Source organism: Ovis canadensis, chromosome 2 (assembly GCF_042477335.2).
Source record: "Ovis canadensis isolate MfBH-ARS-UI-01 breed Bighorn chromosome 2, ARS-UI_OviCan_v2, whole genome shotgun sequence".
NCBI lineage: Eukaryota > Metazoa > Chordata > Mammalia > Artiodactyla > Bovidae > Ovis > Ovis canadensis.
Window position 1 is genome coordinate 189928174 of NC_091246.1, and position 20907 is coordinate 189949080.

At 47.1% G+C, this 20907-nt stretch overlaps 1 protein-coding gene across 4 annotated transcripts in view; it reads left to right on the forward strand.

Moving 5' to 3' along the window:
* The window catches only part of STEAP3 (STEAP3 metalloreductase), a 51893-nt gene that overhangs the window by 18815 nt on the left and 12171 nt on the right, over window positions 1–20907 (forward strand). For all 4 annotated transcript variants that reach the window (XM_069577797.1, XM_069577800.1, XM_069577799.1 and 1 more), the window contains exons 2-3: window positions 10798–11297; window positions 12884–13411. In XM_069577797.1, coding sequence (XP_069433898.1) covers window positions 10798–11297; window positions 12884–13411 — 1028 coding nt within the window. The remainder of the gene's footprint in view (window positions 1–10797; window positions 11298–12883; window positions 13412–20907) is intronic.

Genomic DNA, 20907 nt, shown 5'->3' on the forward strand with positions numbered 1-20907 from the left:
GCCTCAGGCCTCAGCGCCCTTCCTTGCAGGCCATCCACTGTGGCTCTGGAACAGCTGTCTGCTGACATGGGGTGGAATGCAGAGAAGTAGCTGTGTGGGCAAAAGCTGCAAGGCCCATTCAGAAGCCAAGAGGACTGTTTAGCCCGTGGTACCATTTGCCTTTGGGGCTTCCAAGGTGGCTGAGTGGTAAAGAATCCGCCTGCAATGCAGGAGACATGGGTTCTATCCCTGGGTGAGGAAGATCCCCTGGAGAAGGAAATGGCAACTCAGTTCAGTATTCTTGCCTAGAAAATTCCATGGACAGAGGAGCCTGGTGGGCTACAGCCCGTGGGGACGCAAAGAGTCATACACAACTGAGCAACTAAACAACAGCAACCATCTCCCTTACAGCAGTAATTAATAGTGTTGACTACATAAGCCTCACTTTTCTAGATGTCTTGGGGCTTTAGAAACCTCAAATTTTGGATGGAGGAGCCTGGTAGGCTACAGTCCATGGGGTCGCTAAGAGTCGGACACGACTGAAGCGACTTAGCAGCAGCAGCAGCAGCAGCAGAAGATAACTTGGGAAGGTTGCAGAATCACCAACACTGATGTCACAAAATCCATGTATTAACTCATGCTGCTGCTGCTGCTGCTGCTGCTAAGTCACTTCAGTTGGGAGTAGTCCTTAAACTCTCACCAAAGCATGTTCTTAGTTTATACATAGTAACAGGCTGTGTAGTGTCACAACTTTATTGAGCTATAATTCGTGTACTATATAATTCATCCATTTAAAGTAAGCCACCCAGTGGTTTTTTAGTATATGCACAGAGCTGTACACCCATCACCACAATCAATTTTAGAACATTTTCATCACTCCAGAAAGAAACCCTGTACCAGTGAGCAGTCACTCTTGATTTTGCCCAACCCCTTACCCCCCGCCCCCATCCTTAGTTCCTGGCAGCCTCTCATCTACTTTCTGTCTCTGTAGACTTGCCTGTTTCTAGACATTTTGTATAAATGGAATCATACAACATGTGGCCTTTTGAGACTGGTTCCTTTCATTTAACATAATATTCTCCAAGTTCACAGTGTTGTCGTGTGTATTAGTGCTTCATTCCTTTTCAGTATGAATGTCATTCCACTGTGTGCATGAAGCACGTTTTGTTTACGCGTTCATGAGTGGCGATCATTGGGTTGTTTCCTCTGGGGTTATTGTGAGTGTGCTAATGGGAACACTGGTGCACACATTTTTGTGTGTATATATGCTTTCATTTTTCTAGGGTATCTGTGTTCCTAGAAGTGGGATCGCTGGAATACATAGAAACTCTATGTTTAAATTTCTGAGGAACTTCCAGACTCTTTTCTCCAGGGGCTGTACCATTTTACTTTCCCAATAGCAGTGGATGTGGGTTTTGATTTCTCTATATCCCCACCAACAATTTTTATCTTTGTCTCTCTCTCTCTTTTTTCTTTTTTGTTTTGGTTAAGCCATCCTAGTAGATATAAAGTGATACCTCATGGTTTTCTTGATAATTTGCTTTTCCTTGGGGGCTGATCATATTGGGCATCTTTTTGTATGTTTCTTGAAAACCAGTAAATCCTCTTTGGAGAAATGTCTACTCAAATCCTTTGCCCAATTTTATATAGGTTGTCTTTTTAATATTGAGTTGTACGAGTTCTTTATATATTTAGAAACAAGTCCCTCATCAGCTATATGGCTTCCAAAACTGCTCTCTCATTCTGTGGGTTGTCCTTTCACTTTCTTGATCGTGTGTTGTCTGTAGTTCTTGTCCACAGCCAATTAGCAGGATCTGGGAGGGCCTTAATTAAGAGGCAAGCAGGCTGACAGCTGTGATAAATGTCCTGCCAGTGAGGGAGGAGATAAGCCTATAACACAGTTCTAAAAAGGCAAGATGAGACTCAGGAACATCCCTTCTTGCAGCTCAGGTTGATCTCTGGGTTCTGGGTGAGGATGTGCTTGCCTTCTCTTGAAACAGGCACTGCATTTTGGAAGGATTTCTGCCCCCAAAGGACAAATAGAGTAAGTTTGGAAGCTGGAAGCTCCTGTGACGTGTATCTCTAGTCACAAACATGCATGGAACATCTGCAATGTGTCAGGCACAAGGCTGGGTTTTAGAAGTCGGGCCATGGAACAAGCATGGTGATCTCTACCTTCCCAAAGTTGACTGGGGCAAGGCATGGGGACACCAACAGACAAGGGCCTAGAGAAGCCGCCTAGGTCCCTAACCACAGGCAAAGTCCCAGGTGTGCACCGGGCTCAACTCCCCCGTGCCCACTGAGGGAAGCCAGGCGGTCCTCCACCATCGCACAGATGAGGAAACTGAAGGAACTCGTCCAGTGTCTACTGGTGAGGAAACTGTCAGGATGAAACCTAGAGCTTCAGCCTCTGAGAGCCATGCTCTTCATCTCTATGCTTTTTTAGTGTGTGTGTGTGTGTGTGTGTGTGTGTGTGTGTGTGTGTGTGTTTTAAGTTCTGGGTGAGAATTTACATTTTCATTTATGACTTGCCAGCTCCTAGGTACTGGCTGTGGGTACATACACCCTTTGCCCCAGGGCCACGAGCTATCTGTGGATCCCTGCTCTTCAGCTCCTGGGCCTTTTCTCACACAGGCTCATCTTTCTAGAAGGCTTTTCTGAGCTCACTTGCACATCTTTCAAGGCTCAGCTAGGCCCACCTCCTGCAGGAAGCTGCCCAGCTGCCCTGTCTGTTGGCAGGGTCCTTTCCCAGGGGACCATGTTCAGTTGCATCTTGTGCCTGTCACTCTGTGGGGACCCCAGTATCTGGAGGGTACAAACTTCCCCAGGGGTTGTCAGGGATCATCCCTGGGAGTGGGAAGAAAACTTAGAGCTTCTGTTTGTGTTTAAATTTTTAGCCTTATCTCTTTACATTTATGTGTGTTTATATATTATTTATTCTGTGTATAACATTAGAGTGTACAAATCATACTAAAATATACTTAATTTATAAATAAATAGAGCAGTTCTGGTTTGATCCCTGGGTCGGGAAGATCCCCTGGAGGAGGGCATGGCAACCCACTCCAGTATTCTTGCCTAGAGAATCCCATGGGCAGAGGGGCCTGGCAGGCTACAATCCATGGGGTCACAAAGAATCAGACATGACTGAAGTGACTTAGCACAGCACATACATAGAATTACAGGAATGTGTGCCCCCCAGATTTAATGTTAAGATTTAAAAATAAAGCTTGAACACAACTGTGGGCCACTTGAGGGCAAGAATTGTGCCATATTCCTCTTGCAGTCCATGAGGCCAGAAATGTTAGTTAAGTTAGCCTCTGCCCTGGGGGTGGAAGGGGTGGCATCCCAGGTGGCCTGCAGACCCTCCAGCTGCAGGGTGCCAAGCTGGCACCCCCGCCCCCACCCACATCCAGCCCCAAAGCAGTGCCTTCGTGGCTGCAGCCTGCTCCAGCCCCTGGGGTCTGATGGGCGTGTGCCACCCATGTAGAAGGGGCTGCAGTGCTGTCCATGCCCTGAGTGCCCACCTCTGAAGGCCTGTCTGAGAGCAGACAGAAGCTGGCAGGCAGGCCTGTGGGCCAGGCCTGGCTCCCAGCCACAAACAACCCATGTTGTGGCCCTGCCAGGAAGGAAGAGAGGCCCAGCAAGCAGGGCAGAGACCCAGAGGGGACTGGAAACTGTGGTTTGTGCCAATTCCTGCACAACCAGGCCTACATGTCGTTCTGTCCACAGTTTGAGAAGGGGAGGTGGGAAGGTGTGTCTGTGCAGGCAGCAGGCCCCAGCTGCCCCAACCCAGCTGCAATTTGATCCCCTCCCTTCCACCTCCCCCAGATCTGTAAACAGAATAGCAGGGGAGCCAGGGCCCAGGCAGGGTCAGGCCCTCTCACCTTTGGGTCACATGGACAGGCAACAGGGTCTCCGCTAGACCTTTGGGGCCTCCAGGATCCTACCACATGTCCTGCCCTTGCCAGCATCATGCCAGCTGCAGGCTCATGCTGGGCAGTGGGAGGGCTGAAGGATTTTGAAAGGCCTATGAAGCACTTCAGAGGATAGTGCACATAGATACACACACACCCACATGTACATGTACACATAGCACCAGTCAGAAAAGGTGGCTCTGAGTTCTTGTTAGCTAATTTCACCCTCGCAACAGTCCTTGGAGGAAGATGCAATTTGTGTCCCCATTTTAAAGGTGAGAGGACTAAAGTGCAGAAGCACCTGGGTAGTGAGCAATGGGCATGGCTATGATCAGAACCTAGCACCTCTGCCCACGTGGCTGGCCTTTTCCTGTCCCAAGGACCACATTTTGGTAGCAAGAAGCACTTTGGAGGTGTTTCATGTTTAGCTTCCATTTACCCTGAGGCTCAAAGCAGAGCCCCTGAGGACAATAAGTCTGGGATGTTTAATAGGTCCCTAGATGTTCCAATGTCTCAGGGTCAGTTCAGGGCAAAACTCGTCACCTCAGATCCCTGACGGGAAGCAAATACGAATGAGGTTCTGAGCAGTGAAGCTTGAGTCCCAGCCCTGAACACTTCCTCCCACCTCGTGATGCTAAGTCTGGGGATAAACACAGACAGGATTCCAAGTCCAGGTCTCACTGACTTCTCTTTGGGCTGGTTCATGTTTACTGTGAGGCTGTAGATCACTCGGGGCTCTTCAAGGACCAGCAGAGGCTGTGTGTGCCGTGAAGTTGTCGTTGGCTGCCCCTTTGGAAGCCCTATCCCTTCTTTTCCTGCATCACCCAACACGCACACACAGACACATGCAATTATAAACCACTGGAGAGTAGGGAGCATTTCTTATTCATCTTTATCCTCCCAGGAGGGTTCAGCATGTGGTAGCTGCTCAGGAGATGAGAAGGAGAAGGGGAGACCAAAGCTAGAGGAGAGGCTTCTATTCATGAGGGGACCTGCTTGGGATCCTCCAAATCATTAGCAAACATGGAGGTGACCTGAAAGGCTCAGTGTGGTGACTCTCCCCCCAAAGGAATAAAGTCTGCTCTGGCACTGGTATCTCCAGGTGGCTGGGGCAGGGACTGGGGAGACCCCAGGGTACCTGTCCAAGCCCCGACTGGCCATAGGGAAGGCTGGAGTCCCTAGGGAGGGATGTACAGTTATCTTGGCCCAAATCCCTGATGCTAGCCTGGGAATCTAAGGCCACCTGCAAAGCCCCTGTCACCACTCACCCCTCTCCCTAGGTGCACAGGTACTGGCAGGGTCTCTGCATCCTTCCATCACCTCATCCCTGCTGCTGGGACAGTGCTGGCACCCAGGGTCTGCTTCATCACCAGAGCCGCCATCCACCCAGTGCTGGCTTAACTGCTGAGAGAGCACTGTTCTGCATGCTTAACACATATTGGTTTCTTCATTCCTACAACCCCCTCATAATGTGCGCCGTTATCAGCTGTAGTCACCGCAGTGTTCATTAGATCTCCCAAACATACTCATAACTGAAAGTCTCTACCCTTTGACCAGTATCTCCCCATTTCTCCTGGTCACCAGCCTACTCTCTACTTCTAAGTTGGGGTTTTTCAGAACCACATATAAGTGGGGTCATGCAGTATTTGTCTTCTGTATTTGGTTTATTCCACTTGGTATAATGTCCCATGGGTTCATCATGTTGATGCAAATATCAAGATTTCCTTCTCTTTTTAAGGTTGAATAATATTCCCTTGTACTCATATACCATATTTTCATTATCCATTCATCCACGGACAGACACTGAGGTTGTTTCCATATCTTGTCTGCTATGAATTACGCTGCAATAAACATGGGGTACAGATCTCTCCAAGAGAGTGATTTTATTTCCTTTGGTAAATATTCAGTAGCAGTTTGCTGGATGATATGGTAGTTTTATTTTTAATATTTTGAGGAGTCACTGTGCTGTTTTCCACAATGGCTATACGAATTTCCTTTCCTCTAGCAGTGCGTCAGTTCAGTTCAGTCCAGTTCAGTCGCTCAGTCGTGTCTGACTCTTTGCAACCCCATGAATTGCAGCACGCCAGGCCTCTCTGTCCATCACCAACTCCCAGAAGGGTTCTCTTTTCTCTACATGCATGCCAAGGACTTACTATCTTTTGACTTTTTGACACTAGTCATCCTAACTGGTATGATGTTTTGATTTACATTTTCCTGATTAGTGATATTAAGTATCTTTTTATATATTTGTTGACCATTTGTATGTCTTCCTTAGCAAAATGTCTGTTAATTCCTTTGCATTTTTAATTGGATTACTTGGAGTTTTACTATTGAGTTGTATGATTTCCTTAAATATTTTAGAAATTAACACCTTATTGAATATATGATTTACAAATGTTTTCTTCCATTCCACAGATTACCTTTTCATGTTGTTGACTGTTGATTTTTCCTTTGCTGTGCAAAAACTTTTTAGTTTGATATAGTCAGACTGAACTTGTTTGTTTTTACTTTTGATCTTTGTACTTTTGGTGTCAAATCTAAAGGAAGCCATTGACAAGACCAATGTCAAGGAGCTTTTTCCCAGGTTTTTTTCTAGGACAGTAATACAGTTTCAGGTCTTGTGTGTGTGTGTGTGTTGTTTTTTTTTTTTTAGTGTGAGTCTTTAATCCATTTTGAGTTGATTTCTCTGTATGATATGAGATATGGGTCCACTTTCATTCTGTCCAGTTTTTCCAGTGCCATTTATTGAAGAGATTGTCCTTTCCCTATTGCATATTCTTGACCATATATGCATGGGTTTATTTCTGGGTTGGCTATTTTGGTTTATGTCTGTTTTATGTCAGTAATATATTGTTTTGATTACTAAAGCTTTGTAATATAATTTGAAATCAGGAAATACGATGCTTCCAGCTTTGTTCTTCTTGCTCAAGATTGCTGTAGTTATTTGGGATCTTTTGTGGTTCTGTATGAATCTTAGTTTTTTTTTTTTCTATATCTGAAAAATGTCATTGGAATTTTTGTATAGATTGCTATGAATCTGAAGGAGTTTTAATTTATTAGCATCTTCTTCAATTTCTTTCATCAGTGTTCCATAGTTTTAAGTGTACAGATCTTTCCCCTCCTTGGTTAAATTTATTCCAAATTATTTTATTCTTTAAAAAATACTTATTTATTTGTTTTATTTGGCTGCTTTGGGTCTTAGTTGCAGCACACACGGATCTTTTGTTGTGGCAAGTGGGCTTAGTTGCCCCAAGCCATGTGGGATCTTAGTTCTCTGACCAGGGATCAAACTAGCACTCGCTGCCTGGGGAGGCAGATTCCTAACCACTGGACCACCAGGGAAGGGACTGTGAAGATGGCTGGGCGCTGAGGAACTGATGCTTTTGAACTGTGGTGTTGGAGAAGACTCTTGAGAGTCCCTTGGACTGCAAGGAGATCCAACCAGTCCATCCTAAAGGAGATCAGTCCTGGGATTTCTTTGGAAGGAATGATGCTAAAGCTGAAACTCCAATACTTTGGCCACCTCATGTGAAGAGTTGACTCATTGGAAAAGACCCTGATGCTGGGAGGGATTGGGGGCAGGAGGAGAAGGGGTGACAGAGGACGAGATAGTTGGATGGCATCACCGACTCGATGGACATGAGTTTGAGCGAACTCCGGGAGTTTGTGATGGACAGGGTGGCCTGGTGTGCTGCGATTCATGGGGTCACAGAGTCGGACATGACTGAGCGACTGAACTAAACTGAACTGAACTGATGGGACTGTTTAGTGAATTTCTTTTTCAGATAGTTCATTGTTGGTATATATACAGCTTATTTTGCATGTTGATTTTGTATCCTGCAGCTTCACTGGATTAATTTCTTAGTTTTAATAGTTTTTTGGTGGTGTCTTTAGAGTTTTCTATATATAAGATCATGTCAACTCCAAAAAAAGACAATTTTATTTTTTCCTTACCAATCTGGATGTCTTTTGTTCTTTTTCTTGTCTGATTGCTCTAACTAGGACTTCCACTACTATGTTGAATAGAAGTGGCCAGGAGTGGGCATCCTTGTGTTGTCCCTGATCTCAGAGGAAAAGCTTTCACCTTCTCACCACTAAGTATGATATTATGTGTGAGCTTGTCGTATATGGCCTTTTTATACTGAAGTACATTCCTAATTCTGTATCTAACTTGTTGAGAGTTTTTATCATGAAAGAATGTTCAATTTTGTTAAATGTTTTTTCTGCATCTTTAGAGATGATTGTTTTAATTTCATTCCTCATTCTTTCATTATGGTATATCACATTTAAAAGTTTACCTATGTTGAATCATCCTGGCATCCCAGGGATAAATCCCACTTTGATCATGATGTAGGATCCTTTTAATGTGCTGCTGAATTTAGTTTCTTAGTGTTTCATTGAGGATTTTTGCATCTATGTTCATCAGGGATATTGGCCTGTAATTTCCTTTTCTTGTAGTGTCCTTATCTGGCTTTGGTATCAGAGTAATGATAGCATCATAAGATGAGCTCGGAGGTGTACCTTTCTCTTCAGTTTTTTTTGTTTTAAAGAGTGAGGAAAGGATTAGCATTAACTTGTCAGGAAATCTCTGGAAGAATTCACCAGTGAAGCCATCCAGTCCTGGCCTTTCTTTTTTGGGAGAGGCTTTGGGGGTTTTTTGTTTGTTTGTTTGCTTACTAATTTATTTTAAAATAGCCACAATAAATCCATTTTATTTTAAAATAGTGAGATATTTTCATGAAAATGATATTTTCCAAAACAAAAAGTAATGTGAACAGAGGTATTGTTTTATATTTTTTAATATCTCCTTAAGGGCTGGCTTAGTAAGAAAGAGCTGGATTCTCGTGTTTCTGCATTCAGTGTGGGGCAATATTTGATTGAAATGTATGAAGAAAATCCAGCCTCACAGAGACATGTAGTTAGGAAAGGGAGGAGTGTCTTAATAACTTCTTTATCATTATAGATATTTTTCTTTGAGTCAACATCTATCTTGTCAGCTAAGTTAGAGAGTTTTTTAAATTACTGATTCAATCTCCTTACTCATTACTGGCCTGTTCAGATTTTTTATTTCATAATGAGTCAGTCTTGGTAGATAGTATGTTTTTAGGAATTTATCCATTTCATTGGTGTTGTCCAATTTGTTGTCATATAATTGTCCATAATAGTCTCTTATAATCTTTTGTATTTCCGTGATATCAGTTATAATGTCTTTTTCTTTTGTATTTTATTTTAATCTTTTTTTTTTCTTAGTGATTCTAGCTAAAGGTTTGTCAATTTTATCTTTTCAGAACACCAGGTCTTCATTGATTTTTTTCTATTGTTTTTCTAGCTTTTATTTCAATTAGTTCCACTCTGATCTTTATTATTTCCTTCCTTCTGTTAACTTGGACTTTGTTGTTCTTTTTCTAGTTCCTTGAGATGTAAATTAAGTTGTTTTGAGATCTTTCTTTTTTCTTCATTTTGGCATTAAGCTATACTTTCCTCTTAGAGCTGCTTTTGCTTCACTTCATACTTTTTGGTATGTTATACTTCCATTTTTGCTTGCTTCAGATATATATATTTTTTTATTTCTCTTTTGATTTCTTCTTTGGCTTATTGGTCATTCAGGAGTATGTTAATTTCCACATATTTGTGAATTTTCTGATTTTTCTCCTGTTACTGATTTCTAGTTTCATACCACTGTGGTTGGAAAAATACTTGATGTGATTTCAGCTTTTTTAAATTGTTAAGATGTATTTTATGACCTAACATATATACTGTATTCTGGAGGATGTTCTGTGACATATGAGGAGAATATCTATTGTGCTGCTGTTGGATAGAATGTTCTCTATATATTTGTTGGGTCTAAAGTATAGTTCTAGTTCAATGTTTCCATGCTGACTTTTTTTTCTGTCTGATCCATCTATTACTGAAAGTGGGATAGTGAAGTCCCCTACTGTTATTGTTGCTGTTTTCCCTTCGGGTATATTAATATTTGCTTTATGTATTTAGGTATTCTATCTACCATAATTTTAAATTCATGATGAGTTTAAATCATATTTGGAGAGCTCTTTCACAATTAAAGTTGTGACATTGGTCATTATTGGTGACAAAGCTGCAGATAGGCCAATACTACTGTGTTGCTGCTTACATTCATACTGAAGAAAATAGCAACTTACAGCTAGAAGTTGGTGACAATTAAAACAAATAACTTTCCCACCCAAGTTTACTGTAAATTTGTAGCCCAAATGCAGGGGCCCAATCTTAGGTCCCATTCGCTGTCAAGTCCCACTCCAGTCCTACCCTCAGAGAGTAGAATTCTGGTGTTCGTTCGTTCATTCAGTAAGCACTGAACACCAGCTCTGTGCCAGGCCTTGTGATAATTGGTGAGATCCACAGTCAAATAACATGAGGTCTCTACCTTTAAGCTGCTAACTGTCTACTTAAGGAAGAGCATCAGAGATATCATTCCAAAATACAGAGTGTAAGCAAACAGGAACGCATCGTCTACCCTTCCTGGTAATCCAGTAAACCCAATGATGCTGAGGTCGGGGTCACTCCCGGATAGTAACACTGGATATTACTTAATGCTTTTGAAAAGACATGCATAGCATTGATCATAGAAATTCCATACCCTTCTTTCTCAGCGCACTCACTCTCACAAATTTGTACCAAGCAAATAATTCAGGACAGAGGACAGAGTAGAACACAGAGGTCCTTCCCTCTCCTTTTATGGAATCTGTGAGCTCCTGAGGAAGGGGCTGGGACTTATTCAGCTTGTGCCCCCATGCTGGCACATGTTAACACTGAAAGGCCTGTTGGGTGAATGTTGGACCATCATGCAGTTCTGATGGACAGAGAGGGAGCTGGTAGGAGGGGCAGTCCACAAGCCCTCTGCTGACCAACTTCCTGTTTTCTCTTCTAGCCACCAGAACATCAGGAAAGATGGACAAGCCGCTCATCAGCCACCACCTGGTGGACAGTGATGGCAGCCTTGCTGAGGCCCCCAGTGAGGTTCCCAAAGTGGGCATCCTGGGCAGCGGGGACTTTGCCCGCTCCCTGGCCACCCGCCTGGTGGGCTCCGGCTTCAGTGTGGTGGTGGGGAGCCGCAACCCCAAACGCATGGCTGGGCTGTTTCCTTCAGCAGCACAACTGACTTTCCAGGAGGAGGCGGTGGGCTCCCCGGAGGTCATCTTTGTGGCTATGTTCCGGGAACACTACTCCACACTGTGTGGCCTCAGTGACCAGCTGTCTGGCAAGATCCTGGTGGACGTGAGCAATCCCACAGAGCAGGAGCACCTTCAGCACCATGAGTCCAATGCTGAGTACCTGGCCTCCCTTTTCCCCACCTGCGCAGTGGTCAAGGCCTTCAATGTCATCTCTGCCTGGACCCTGCAGTCTGGTCCAAGGGATGGAAATAGGCAGGTAAGTGCTGGAGGAATGCAGTCATCATAATCAATGTAAATGGCTAACTTTCACTGAAGGCCCTTGATGAACCAGGCTCTTCATGTATATTATTTCAGCTCATCTCACATGACTGCAAAGTTCCATTTCACAGAGTAGGGCAGTGTGGTGCAGAGTTGTTAATGAGCTTACTTACACCAGGTCCCATAGCTTGGTGAGCTGGGGTTTCAACCGGAAATCCATGTTCTTCTATGGTAATTTGATTTCCAAGAAAATAAGGAGGAAAAGATTGATGGCTTTCTTTTTACTATCTGGAGTCAAGAAGAGAGATTTTGCTTTTAGGACTGGACTTAGAAAGAAGAACCTGTGCCAGAGCCTGAGGAAGGAGGCAAGTCCCAAACTTTATCTCATTTATTCCAAGGGTTTCCAAGAACTGAGCAGATTTCTCAGAATAGTTAATAGCAGGTTTTTCTGGAGGTGGAAAATGGCTCCAGAAAACAGCCATTGCTGCATACAGTTGTTGGCAAGAGGGGCTCTAACCAAGGCAAGATGGTTTTTAATGTCAAGAGGCCACCTGCATTTTCCTGAAGGAAGAATGCTAACATATGTGTATGAGACCCTCTTCCAATGAATCCAGCTCAGATGGCTTCTCTGCCAACTCTGTGCCAGGCTGTGGGAGAGCCCACCGGTACCCAGCCCCTCTAACTGGAGGGTCCTCTTTACAGCCTGCATCTTGGGACTCTCATATGTGGACAGGCAAGGGACAGTGGCTGAATGTAGAATAGCAGGGCCTAGAGAAAGCAGAACCAGCAGCTGGCTGGGGAAGCCTTTGAAGTCAGCTTTGGCCTTGGCCCAACCTCATGTTATCAGGCACAGAAAGGGCATTCCTTCTGAGGCACAGAGGTGAGAATTGATGTCCCCAAACTTCAGTTTCCTCACCTGAAAAATGTGGACAGTAGTACCTACTTTCAGGCTTGTGGCAACGCTGAGGGATCACACGTGTTAAGCCTGGCACATAGTAGGTCCTGAGTCAGTGTTGGTAGAGCAGCTGACCACAGCAGTGTCAGCAAGACACGCAGAGTGTTTGGGGTCAGAGGATTCCAGTGGACCTGCCTGGGGGCTCACAGAGGGGAGCAGTGGGCTACAAGGCAGGGGCTGGCTTGTGGAATGCCTCATATGTTGGCTGAGAGCCGTAAGGGGCAAGAGGACACTTGTGGACTGAGGGATGGAGCTGCAGCCACAGCAGCACGTTCTAAGCCATACGCAAAGCCCCGTTGCTGAGCAACCCTCAGGGCAGGCCAGAGTCCTCGAGGCACCTATTCCAAGGGCTGCTGGGGGCTGCCTAGATGGGTGTTCTGCTTGTGGATGCTGATGGCTATGAGCTGGGTGAGATGCTCACTGTTGAATGAGTGTTGGCCATTATCCTTGAGTAGTGGGCACTGCTGGGTCAGAGACGGGGAGACCACAGGGAGGAAACGCCTCTGGCCTGGGAGTCAGGGTCACCTTCTGCTCCAGCTGTACCTTACCTGGCAGTTTCCTTGGCCAGGAGACTCTCTGAGGCCCCACCCAGGGACCCCATCTAACACCTCCCACCTCCCTCCCCACAGGTGCCCATCTGCAGTGACCAGCCGGAAGCCAAGCGCACTGTCTTGGAGATGGTGAGGGCCATGGGCTTCACCCCTGTGGACATGGGGTCCCTGGCCTCAGCCCGGGAGGTGGAGGCCATGCCCCTGCGCCTCTTCCCAGGCTGGAAGGTGCCCGCTCTCCTGGCCCTGGGGCTCTTCATCTTCTTCTACGCCTACAACTTTGTCCGGGATGTGCTGGAGCCCTACGTGCAGGAGGGCAAGAACAAGTTCTACAAGCTCCCTGTGATCGTGGTCAACACAACACTGCCCTGCGTGGCCTACGTGCTGCTGTCGCTGGTGTATCTGCCCAGCGTGCTGGCAGCTGCCCTGCAGTTGCACCGCGGCACCAAGTACCAACGCTTCCCCGACTGGCTGGACCACTGGCTGCAGCACCGCAAGCAGATGGGCCTGCTCAGTTTCTTCTGCGCTGCCCTGCACGCGGTCTACAGTCTCTGCTTGCCGCTGCGCCGCTCCCACCGCTACGAGCTGGTCAACCTGGCCATCAAGCAGGTACGGCCCTCGTGAGTTGTCTCCTGCCAGTCATGGTACTGGGTGTCCCATAGGTACAACCCTCCACTTGCCATCTGCCAATTCTTCCCAGTGGCACAGCTGTAAAGAATCTGCCTGCCAATGCAGGAGATGTGGGTTGGTAAGGAGATGTGGGTTGATCCCTGGGTTGGAAAGATCCCCTGAAGTGGGGAATGGCACCCTATTCCAGGATTCTTACCTGGAGAATCCCATGGACAGAGGAGTGTGGTGGGCTATGTACATGGGGTCGCAAAAAGTCGGATATAACTGAGCAAACATGCCTAGCGCTAAGGAAGAAAAAAAACCACGGAGAATGGTGGGGTGCAATTTTAAAGGGTGGTGTAGGAGGCCTTGCTCAGAGAAGGCAATGGCACCCCACTCCAGTACTCTTGCTTGGAAAATCCCATGGTTGGAGGAGCCTGGTAGGCTGCAGTCCATGGGATAGTGGAGAGTTGGACATGACTGAGCAACTTCACTTTCACTTTTCACTTTCATGCATTGGAGAAGGAAATGGCAACCCACTCCAGTGTTCTTGCCTGGAGAATCCCAGGGACAGGGGAGCCTGGTGGGCTGCCATCTATGGGGCCGCACAGAGTTGGACATGACTGAAGCAACTTAGCAGCAGCAGCAGCAGGAGGCCTTGCTGAGTAGGTGATATGTGAGCACAGGTTGGAAGGAGAAGAGTTGCCTGGCACCTTTGAGAAATAGCAAGGAGGACCTCTTGGTGGAGCCCAGGGAGGCAGTGGTGGGTGAGGCCTGGGAGGCTGAAGCCACACCAGAGAGGCCTTGAAGGCCAAGGAAGGGCTTTGGCCTTAGACCCTAAGCCAGTGAAAGGTTTTGAGTAGAGGATTGATGATCCATCTGGGGTTTTAATTGGCTCACTCTGCTGCCAGGTGGAGAAGATAGACGATCTTCTAACTTGATCAGATAAAGATGCCGGGAAACCAGTTAGGAGGCTGTGCAGGAACCCTGATGAGAGGTGATGGAGGCTTGGAATGGGGTGGGGACAGCAGAGGGGCAAGAAGGTATTGAAGGCATGTTTTGAAGCCCAAGTACACAGGATTGCTACAATAGACTTGGCATAGATGAGATGCTCAGGTTCTCAGCCTGAGTACCGAGGCGGGTGGAGTTACCATCATCTGAGATGGGGAAGGCTGCTGGGGAAGAAATATGGTTGGGGGGGGGGGCACAGTAATTATGCATTTAGGAAAGCCAGATGGTGCTCTTTTGCCATCAGGATTCCTGGGAATGCAGGGCCTTCAGGCCAAACCAAATAGCACCACAGGCAGCCTCCCCTGGCACCTGTACCCACAGAAATAGGCCCCCTAGATGCTTCCTCATGGTTTACAAACTCACAGGGCCTGATTCTGACTCCAAAGCGCAGGTCTGCAAGCAACACTGCTTTTCTTTATTTTCACTAACCTGCTTGATTCTACCTCTAGCCCTCAGCCTCTGGCCTGGTGTGTGGGTCCTACACACTCCAGGACACTTAAGTCATCCAATGAGACCCTTCTCATCTGCCCCTGGTTCCAGCTTCAGTTTTGTTCTTGCTTAGAAAGCAGGGATCCTACTGAGGCTGTGCCCTCCCCAGGCACATCTGCCATGCAGCCATCCCCTCAGAGGCCTGGCCACTTCCCAGAGCAGGACTGTGGGGGCAAGGTGGGGCCGCTTCCTGGGAACCACAGACCTCAGCCCCTACTCACTTGGGTTCCTGCTTCCCTGCTCGCAGCTTCTCAAATGCCCCTGTCCTTCCCCACCCATGGACACCTGGCATCATTGCATCTGTAGGCTTGGGCCTTCATAAGAGAAAGTTGGAACCCAGACTTCAGACTTCTTGTTGCTGGCAATGAGAGAGAAAGGGAAAAATAATGGTCACGCACTCTTTAAAAAGAGCTTACTCTTAGCATTCTAAGAGCTTTACATACCCAGCGTGAATTCATTTAGCCCTTGTCTCTATAAGGCAGATGCTGTAATACCCTTATTTGACAGGTGATAAAACAGGCACAGACAGTTTACGTTACTTGGCCAGAGTCACGCAGCCAGTAAGGGGCTGAGGTGGGATGTAGATCTAGCCAGTCTCTTCCGGATCCATGTTCATGCCCATGTAATTTCTACAGGGAAAACAAGTCCAAATTACCAGTTGAGTAGGTGATGCCAGGGCTCATTCATTCCCTGAGTTCTACTCTATCAGGCCCTAAGGCCACAGGACGAAGTAAGACAGTCTCGTCCTCCCCTTAGCTGGCATGGGGTGGTGTGCAGGCCTGCAGGCCAGAATCCTGGACTCTTGTCCTCTAGCATCACTGATGAGAACAAAGAGCTTAACCTTGAGCAAGTCATAGCCCCTCCTTGGTTCTCAGAGCCCTGATGTCAATGGAGGTCTTACCCAGCGCTAGTGGGTTTGATGCTCTCCAATATTCTCTCACTGGGCAGGAGGCCGTGCATAGCTTCTCAGGGTATGGCACAGTACTTGCTGCCCAGGAGGTGGCAGATCTGGGTGGCAGGCATTTCAGGCAGCAGGTAAGGAAGAAGGTGATGCTCCCTTCCCACCAGAGCATTAGGCAAACCTCTGGCTGCCCCTTCCCCTGCTCACCCTCTGACTGCCACTCTCCAGATTCTCCGCCCTGCAAAGGCTGTTTCTGTTTTTGTTTTTAATTCAATCATTTATTTATTTTCAGCTGTGCTGGGTCTTTGTTGTTGCGTGGGCTTTCTCTAGGTGGGGCAAGCGGGGGCTACTCTGCTGCCGTGTCCGGAGTTCTCATTGCAGTGGCTTCCCTGTTGCTGAGCACATGCCCTAGGCGCACAGGCTCAGCAGTTGCGACGTGCGGGCTCTAGGGCACTCCGTTTTCAGTAGTTGTCACTGATGGGCTTTGGGAGTGGCCTGCGGGCTCTGGAGTGTGGGCTCGGGAGCTATGGCACATGTGCTTCTTTGCTCTGCAGCATGTGGAGTCTACCAGACCAGGGATCAAACCCCTCTCCCCTGTCTCACAGGCAGAGTCTTATCCACTGCGCCGCCAGGGAAGTCCCCAAGGCTCTTCTTGATATTATGTTAATATAGTTTTGCCATGATGCAAACACCAAGGCACAGAGGGGCAAGGGCAAGGTCACTTTCCCTGAGTTTCAAAGCCCTGTAAGGCTGCAGGCCCCAGTGGAGGTTGCCAGGCAACCATCACTCCCACAGGATGGGATCAGAGACAGATAGCAAAGTCAAGCAAAGGGGCCGAACCGTGTTCTGCAGTGTTCTGTAGGGCAGAGCCAGGGCTGCTGTGGGTATGTCGGGAGTGGGGGCGGTTAACAGCAGAGCAGCCCAGAAGTAGGATGCACATCCAAGAAATGAGGAGTTGCCTGAACCTGGAGGTTTAGAGACTGGATAGTATGCAGGTCAACCATGCCCACAGGCTCCAAGACTGGGCATCTGAGGTTGTCCTGCATTCAGCCCCTAGCAGCAGGGCTCTGGGAGCAGTTTGTGACCCGGGACTTTCCCAGTCTGCCCTCGAGCTGCCCTCTCAGGGCCCACCTTGGCTGCCCGACTGGAGAGAAGGGAGCTGGCTAGCCTGGGCACAGGAAACACAGGTTTCCTTTAACCCCAAGTCCACAGAATTGGAGACGCACCAGCTGCAGAGAAGACCTCTGAGACCATGTTTATCGATATTGTTAATAGGATTACCAGTGGTAACTAGTACTTTCTGATTTACATCTATGGTAAATCGTATTTTATTTACTAGTGTTTTCTAATTTACTCCAATGGTGCCTTAGAAATACATTTTAAGGTCAAAATTAATATCAAAGAAAATGTTTTATGCACACACTCTCTTCTCCTTCCTCTCACCCCAAATCTAGTCTAAGCTGTCAGAGAGAACCATCTAGATCTCACATCTGACCATGTCACTGCTGAAAAGCATTTGGTGACTCAGGATAAGGACAGACCCTTCCCAGTGCATCTGGGCTCTGTCCCTAGCCTCATCTCCCCAATGCTTCTTTGACACATCACACTCAGGGCCCATACTGTCCTTGGAATGGGCAGAGCTCATTCCTCCAGCTTGGACACCCCAACCTGGGACACCTTGGCAGTCTGACAAACTCCTACTCCTCCTTCAAAACCCAACCTCTATTAAGCCTCTCCAGCCACTCTCCCATTCCCCATTGCCACCTCTGTTATCTGTTGTGTTTGGTCCACATTTCTATGGGATTTCTTTTGCATCACTGTGTAATCACTCATCTACATGTCTGCCCAGCCTAGATTTCCATGACTGGGTGAGTCTTCCACCCCTTGAGGTCCATGGTTCCTAACACAGAGTCCCAGTGCATATTCACTGAGTGACTGGTAACTTGGCCACCATGAAGCTAACACCAGGCATCTCTTAAGAGAAGTCTGGGTAGAGCCTAGGGAAAGAACTAGTCTAACTTCCCAGCTGCCATTAAGACCAACAGCACCAGCCATTTATTATATTAATCATCTACTATGTGCCAGTCACATGCTTCTCACTTCACAAACATCACCCATTTAGTCTTTGCAAGAAGAGAGAGAGGTGCTGGTACTCTGGAAAGCGACTGCCTGGATCTCATGACTGACCCCAGCAGCAGACCCAGCACTGAACCCAGGCCTTGGGACAGCGAAGCCATTCTCACCAGCACCATAGACTGACCCTCTCCTGCCTTACCATAGTCTCTGGGTTTGGCTGGAGGTCAGCATCACCCTCTTGCCAACTACCACCCACTCTTGGGACATGGTGAGCCTTCTGGTCTCCTGTCCCTGAACCCTTCTGCCTCTAAGCTGAAACCTACAGGGAAAGGAAATGTCATGCGTGGATGCCAGCATTCCATCTCTTGTTGATGAGCACTGTCCTCATCGTGTCAAGGTGGCCAGCCTGATTAGCTCTGAACATGGGAGTGGAGAGCTATTGAATCGATGTCCCGGTTAGCCGGGTGTGACCCTGGTCGCTGGGAGCCCTGAGAACAGCACTTTGGTTGGATGAGACCCCCACGGCCTAATATCCAGATGCTCACACAGGTTCCTCACCACCCATTACTCCCTTGCCAGCCTCACCCAACCCCTTCCCAGCATCACTGCTGAATGGAAATAGTAGGAAAAAAACAAGACATTTTGCAAGCAAATGCGGTGTGTGTCATCATCCAGACTCTTGACTTGTGACATTAACTGCCTAATCTTACCAAAAGGCAGAAGGGAGTGACTAATGAAGAATATCTGAAGAACAAACAACTCAGAACATGGGGATGACTTACAAGCGGCAGTTGTTAGTCCTGGGAAGGTGTGAGTAAGCCTCCACCAGGCTCAGGTAGGAGGGAGACCTCCCAGCCCCCTTCAGGGTAATATCCGGCCCCGCCTTCCCTAGCTGGTGATGACATTTGTTTGGTAAGGGAGCAAAATTCTAGGATTTTAGACACAAGCTCTTCCTGCTCCGTCAGTGGAGAAACAGGCCCAGAGCTGGAGTTGCCCAGCGTCTCACAGGACCTGTGGTCAGGGTGGGAACCTGGGTCTCCAGACTCCTGGTCCTTTTGTGGCTTAATGGCACCAGCAAGAGCCAGCCTGCCCTGAAATAGAACAGAGTCCATCATTTTTCACAAATTGCTCAGGAAAAGTACTCAATGGATGGCATTTGCTCAGTTTCTTTCAACCTTTTCTCATAAGCTTTTCAACCGTTTTTGCTCAGCCCACTAGATTCATTTTTATTATTACATCTTCTACCTGTACTTGGGTTATTTTTTTTCCCTCTGCTGAAATAGTTTCTTAAAAACCTGACTGACTCTGTTTTGCAAAGCAGAGACATGCCTGCTAAAGCCTGGTCATATTTCCTAAGGGAAATGCTGTTCCTTGTCCTGTGGGTAGAATTGAAGCACCAGCATTTGCCAGTGTTCTGAGAGAACACCTTGACTTCCAGGAACTCTGCTACCTGGTCTAGTTGGGAAATCGTAGTTTTAATAGAAGGATCTGTCAGCCCAGCTTGGAGGGGGCTCAGGTGCAAGGGCACTCCCTGTGGGGAGGAAGGAAGTAGACACCTCTGGGCCTGCAGTGGCTTATCAGTGGGTGCATCCCTGGAGCTCAGTGGGGGATCCGGAACCCTGTGAGGTCAGGTGTCTTTGTTCTCTGTGGCCCAGGGCCTAGCACACAGTTTAGTTCAGTTCAGTTCATTCTCTCGGTCATATCTGACTCTTTGTGACCCCATGGACTGCAGCACGCCAGGCTTCCCTGTCCATCACCAACTCCCAGAGCTTACTCAAACTCATGTCCATCGAGTCAGTGATGCCATCCAATCATCTCATCCTCTGTCATCCCGTTCTCCTCCCACCTTCAATCTTTCCCAGCATCAGGGTCTTTTCCAATGAGTCAGTTCTTCACATCAAGTGGCCAAAGTATTGGAGTTTCAGCTTCAGCATCAGTCCTTCCAGTGAATATTCAGTACCGATTTCCTTTAGAATTGACTGATTGGATCTCCTTGCAGTTGAAGGGACTCTCAAGAGTCTTTTCCAAGACCACAGTACAAAAGCATCAATTCTTCAGCACTCAGCCTTCTTTATGGTCGAACTCTCACATCCATACGTGACTACTGGAAAAACCATAGCTTTGACTAGATGGATGTTTATTGGCAATGTACTATCTCCACTTTTTAATATGCTGTCTAGGTTGATCATAGCCTTTCTTCCAAGGAGCAAGCATCTTTTAATTTCATGGCTGCAATCACCATCTACAGTGATTTTGGAGCCCAAGAAAATAAAGTTTTGTCACTGTTTCCATTGTTTCTCCATCTATTTGCCATGAAATGATGGGACCAGAGGCCATGATCTTGGTTTTCTGAATATTGAGCTTTAAGCCAGCTTTTTCACTCTCCTCTTTCACTTTCATCAAGAGGCTCTTTAGTTCTTCACTTTCTGCCATAAGGATGGTGCCATCTGCATATCTGAGGTTATTGATATTTCTCCTGGCAATCTTGATTCCATCTTGTGCTTCATCCAGCCTGGCATTTCTCATGATGTACTCTACATATAAGTTAAATAAGCAGGGTGACAATATACAGCCTCGACGTACTCCTTTCCTGATTTGGAACGAATATTGTTCTATGTACAGTTCTAACTCTTGCTGCTTGACATGCATACACATTTCTCAGGAGGCAGATCAGGTGGTCTGGTATTCCCCATCTCTTGAAGAATTTTCCAATTTGTTGTGATCCACACAGTCAAAGGCTTTGGCGTAGTCAATAAAGCAGAAGTAGATGTTTTTCTGGAACTCTCTTGCTTTTTTGATGACCCAACGGATGTTGGCACAGTAGGTGCTTCTGAAGTGCTCATGGGTCTGCTTGGTGAGTGGACCTTGGCCTCTGCTGTGTAGCAGTGCTTGATGTCCTGGCATTCCGAGCACAGGTTGGAAAAGAACTTCCAGACACAGAGCATTTCAGATGGGAGTGAGTTTATTAAGACAAAGAGTTGAGGTAATGTGGGGGCTGTGAGCACAGTAGGCCAACCTC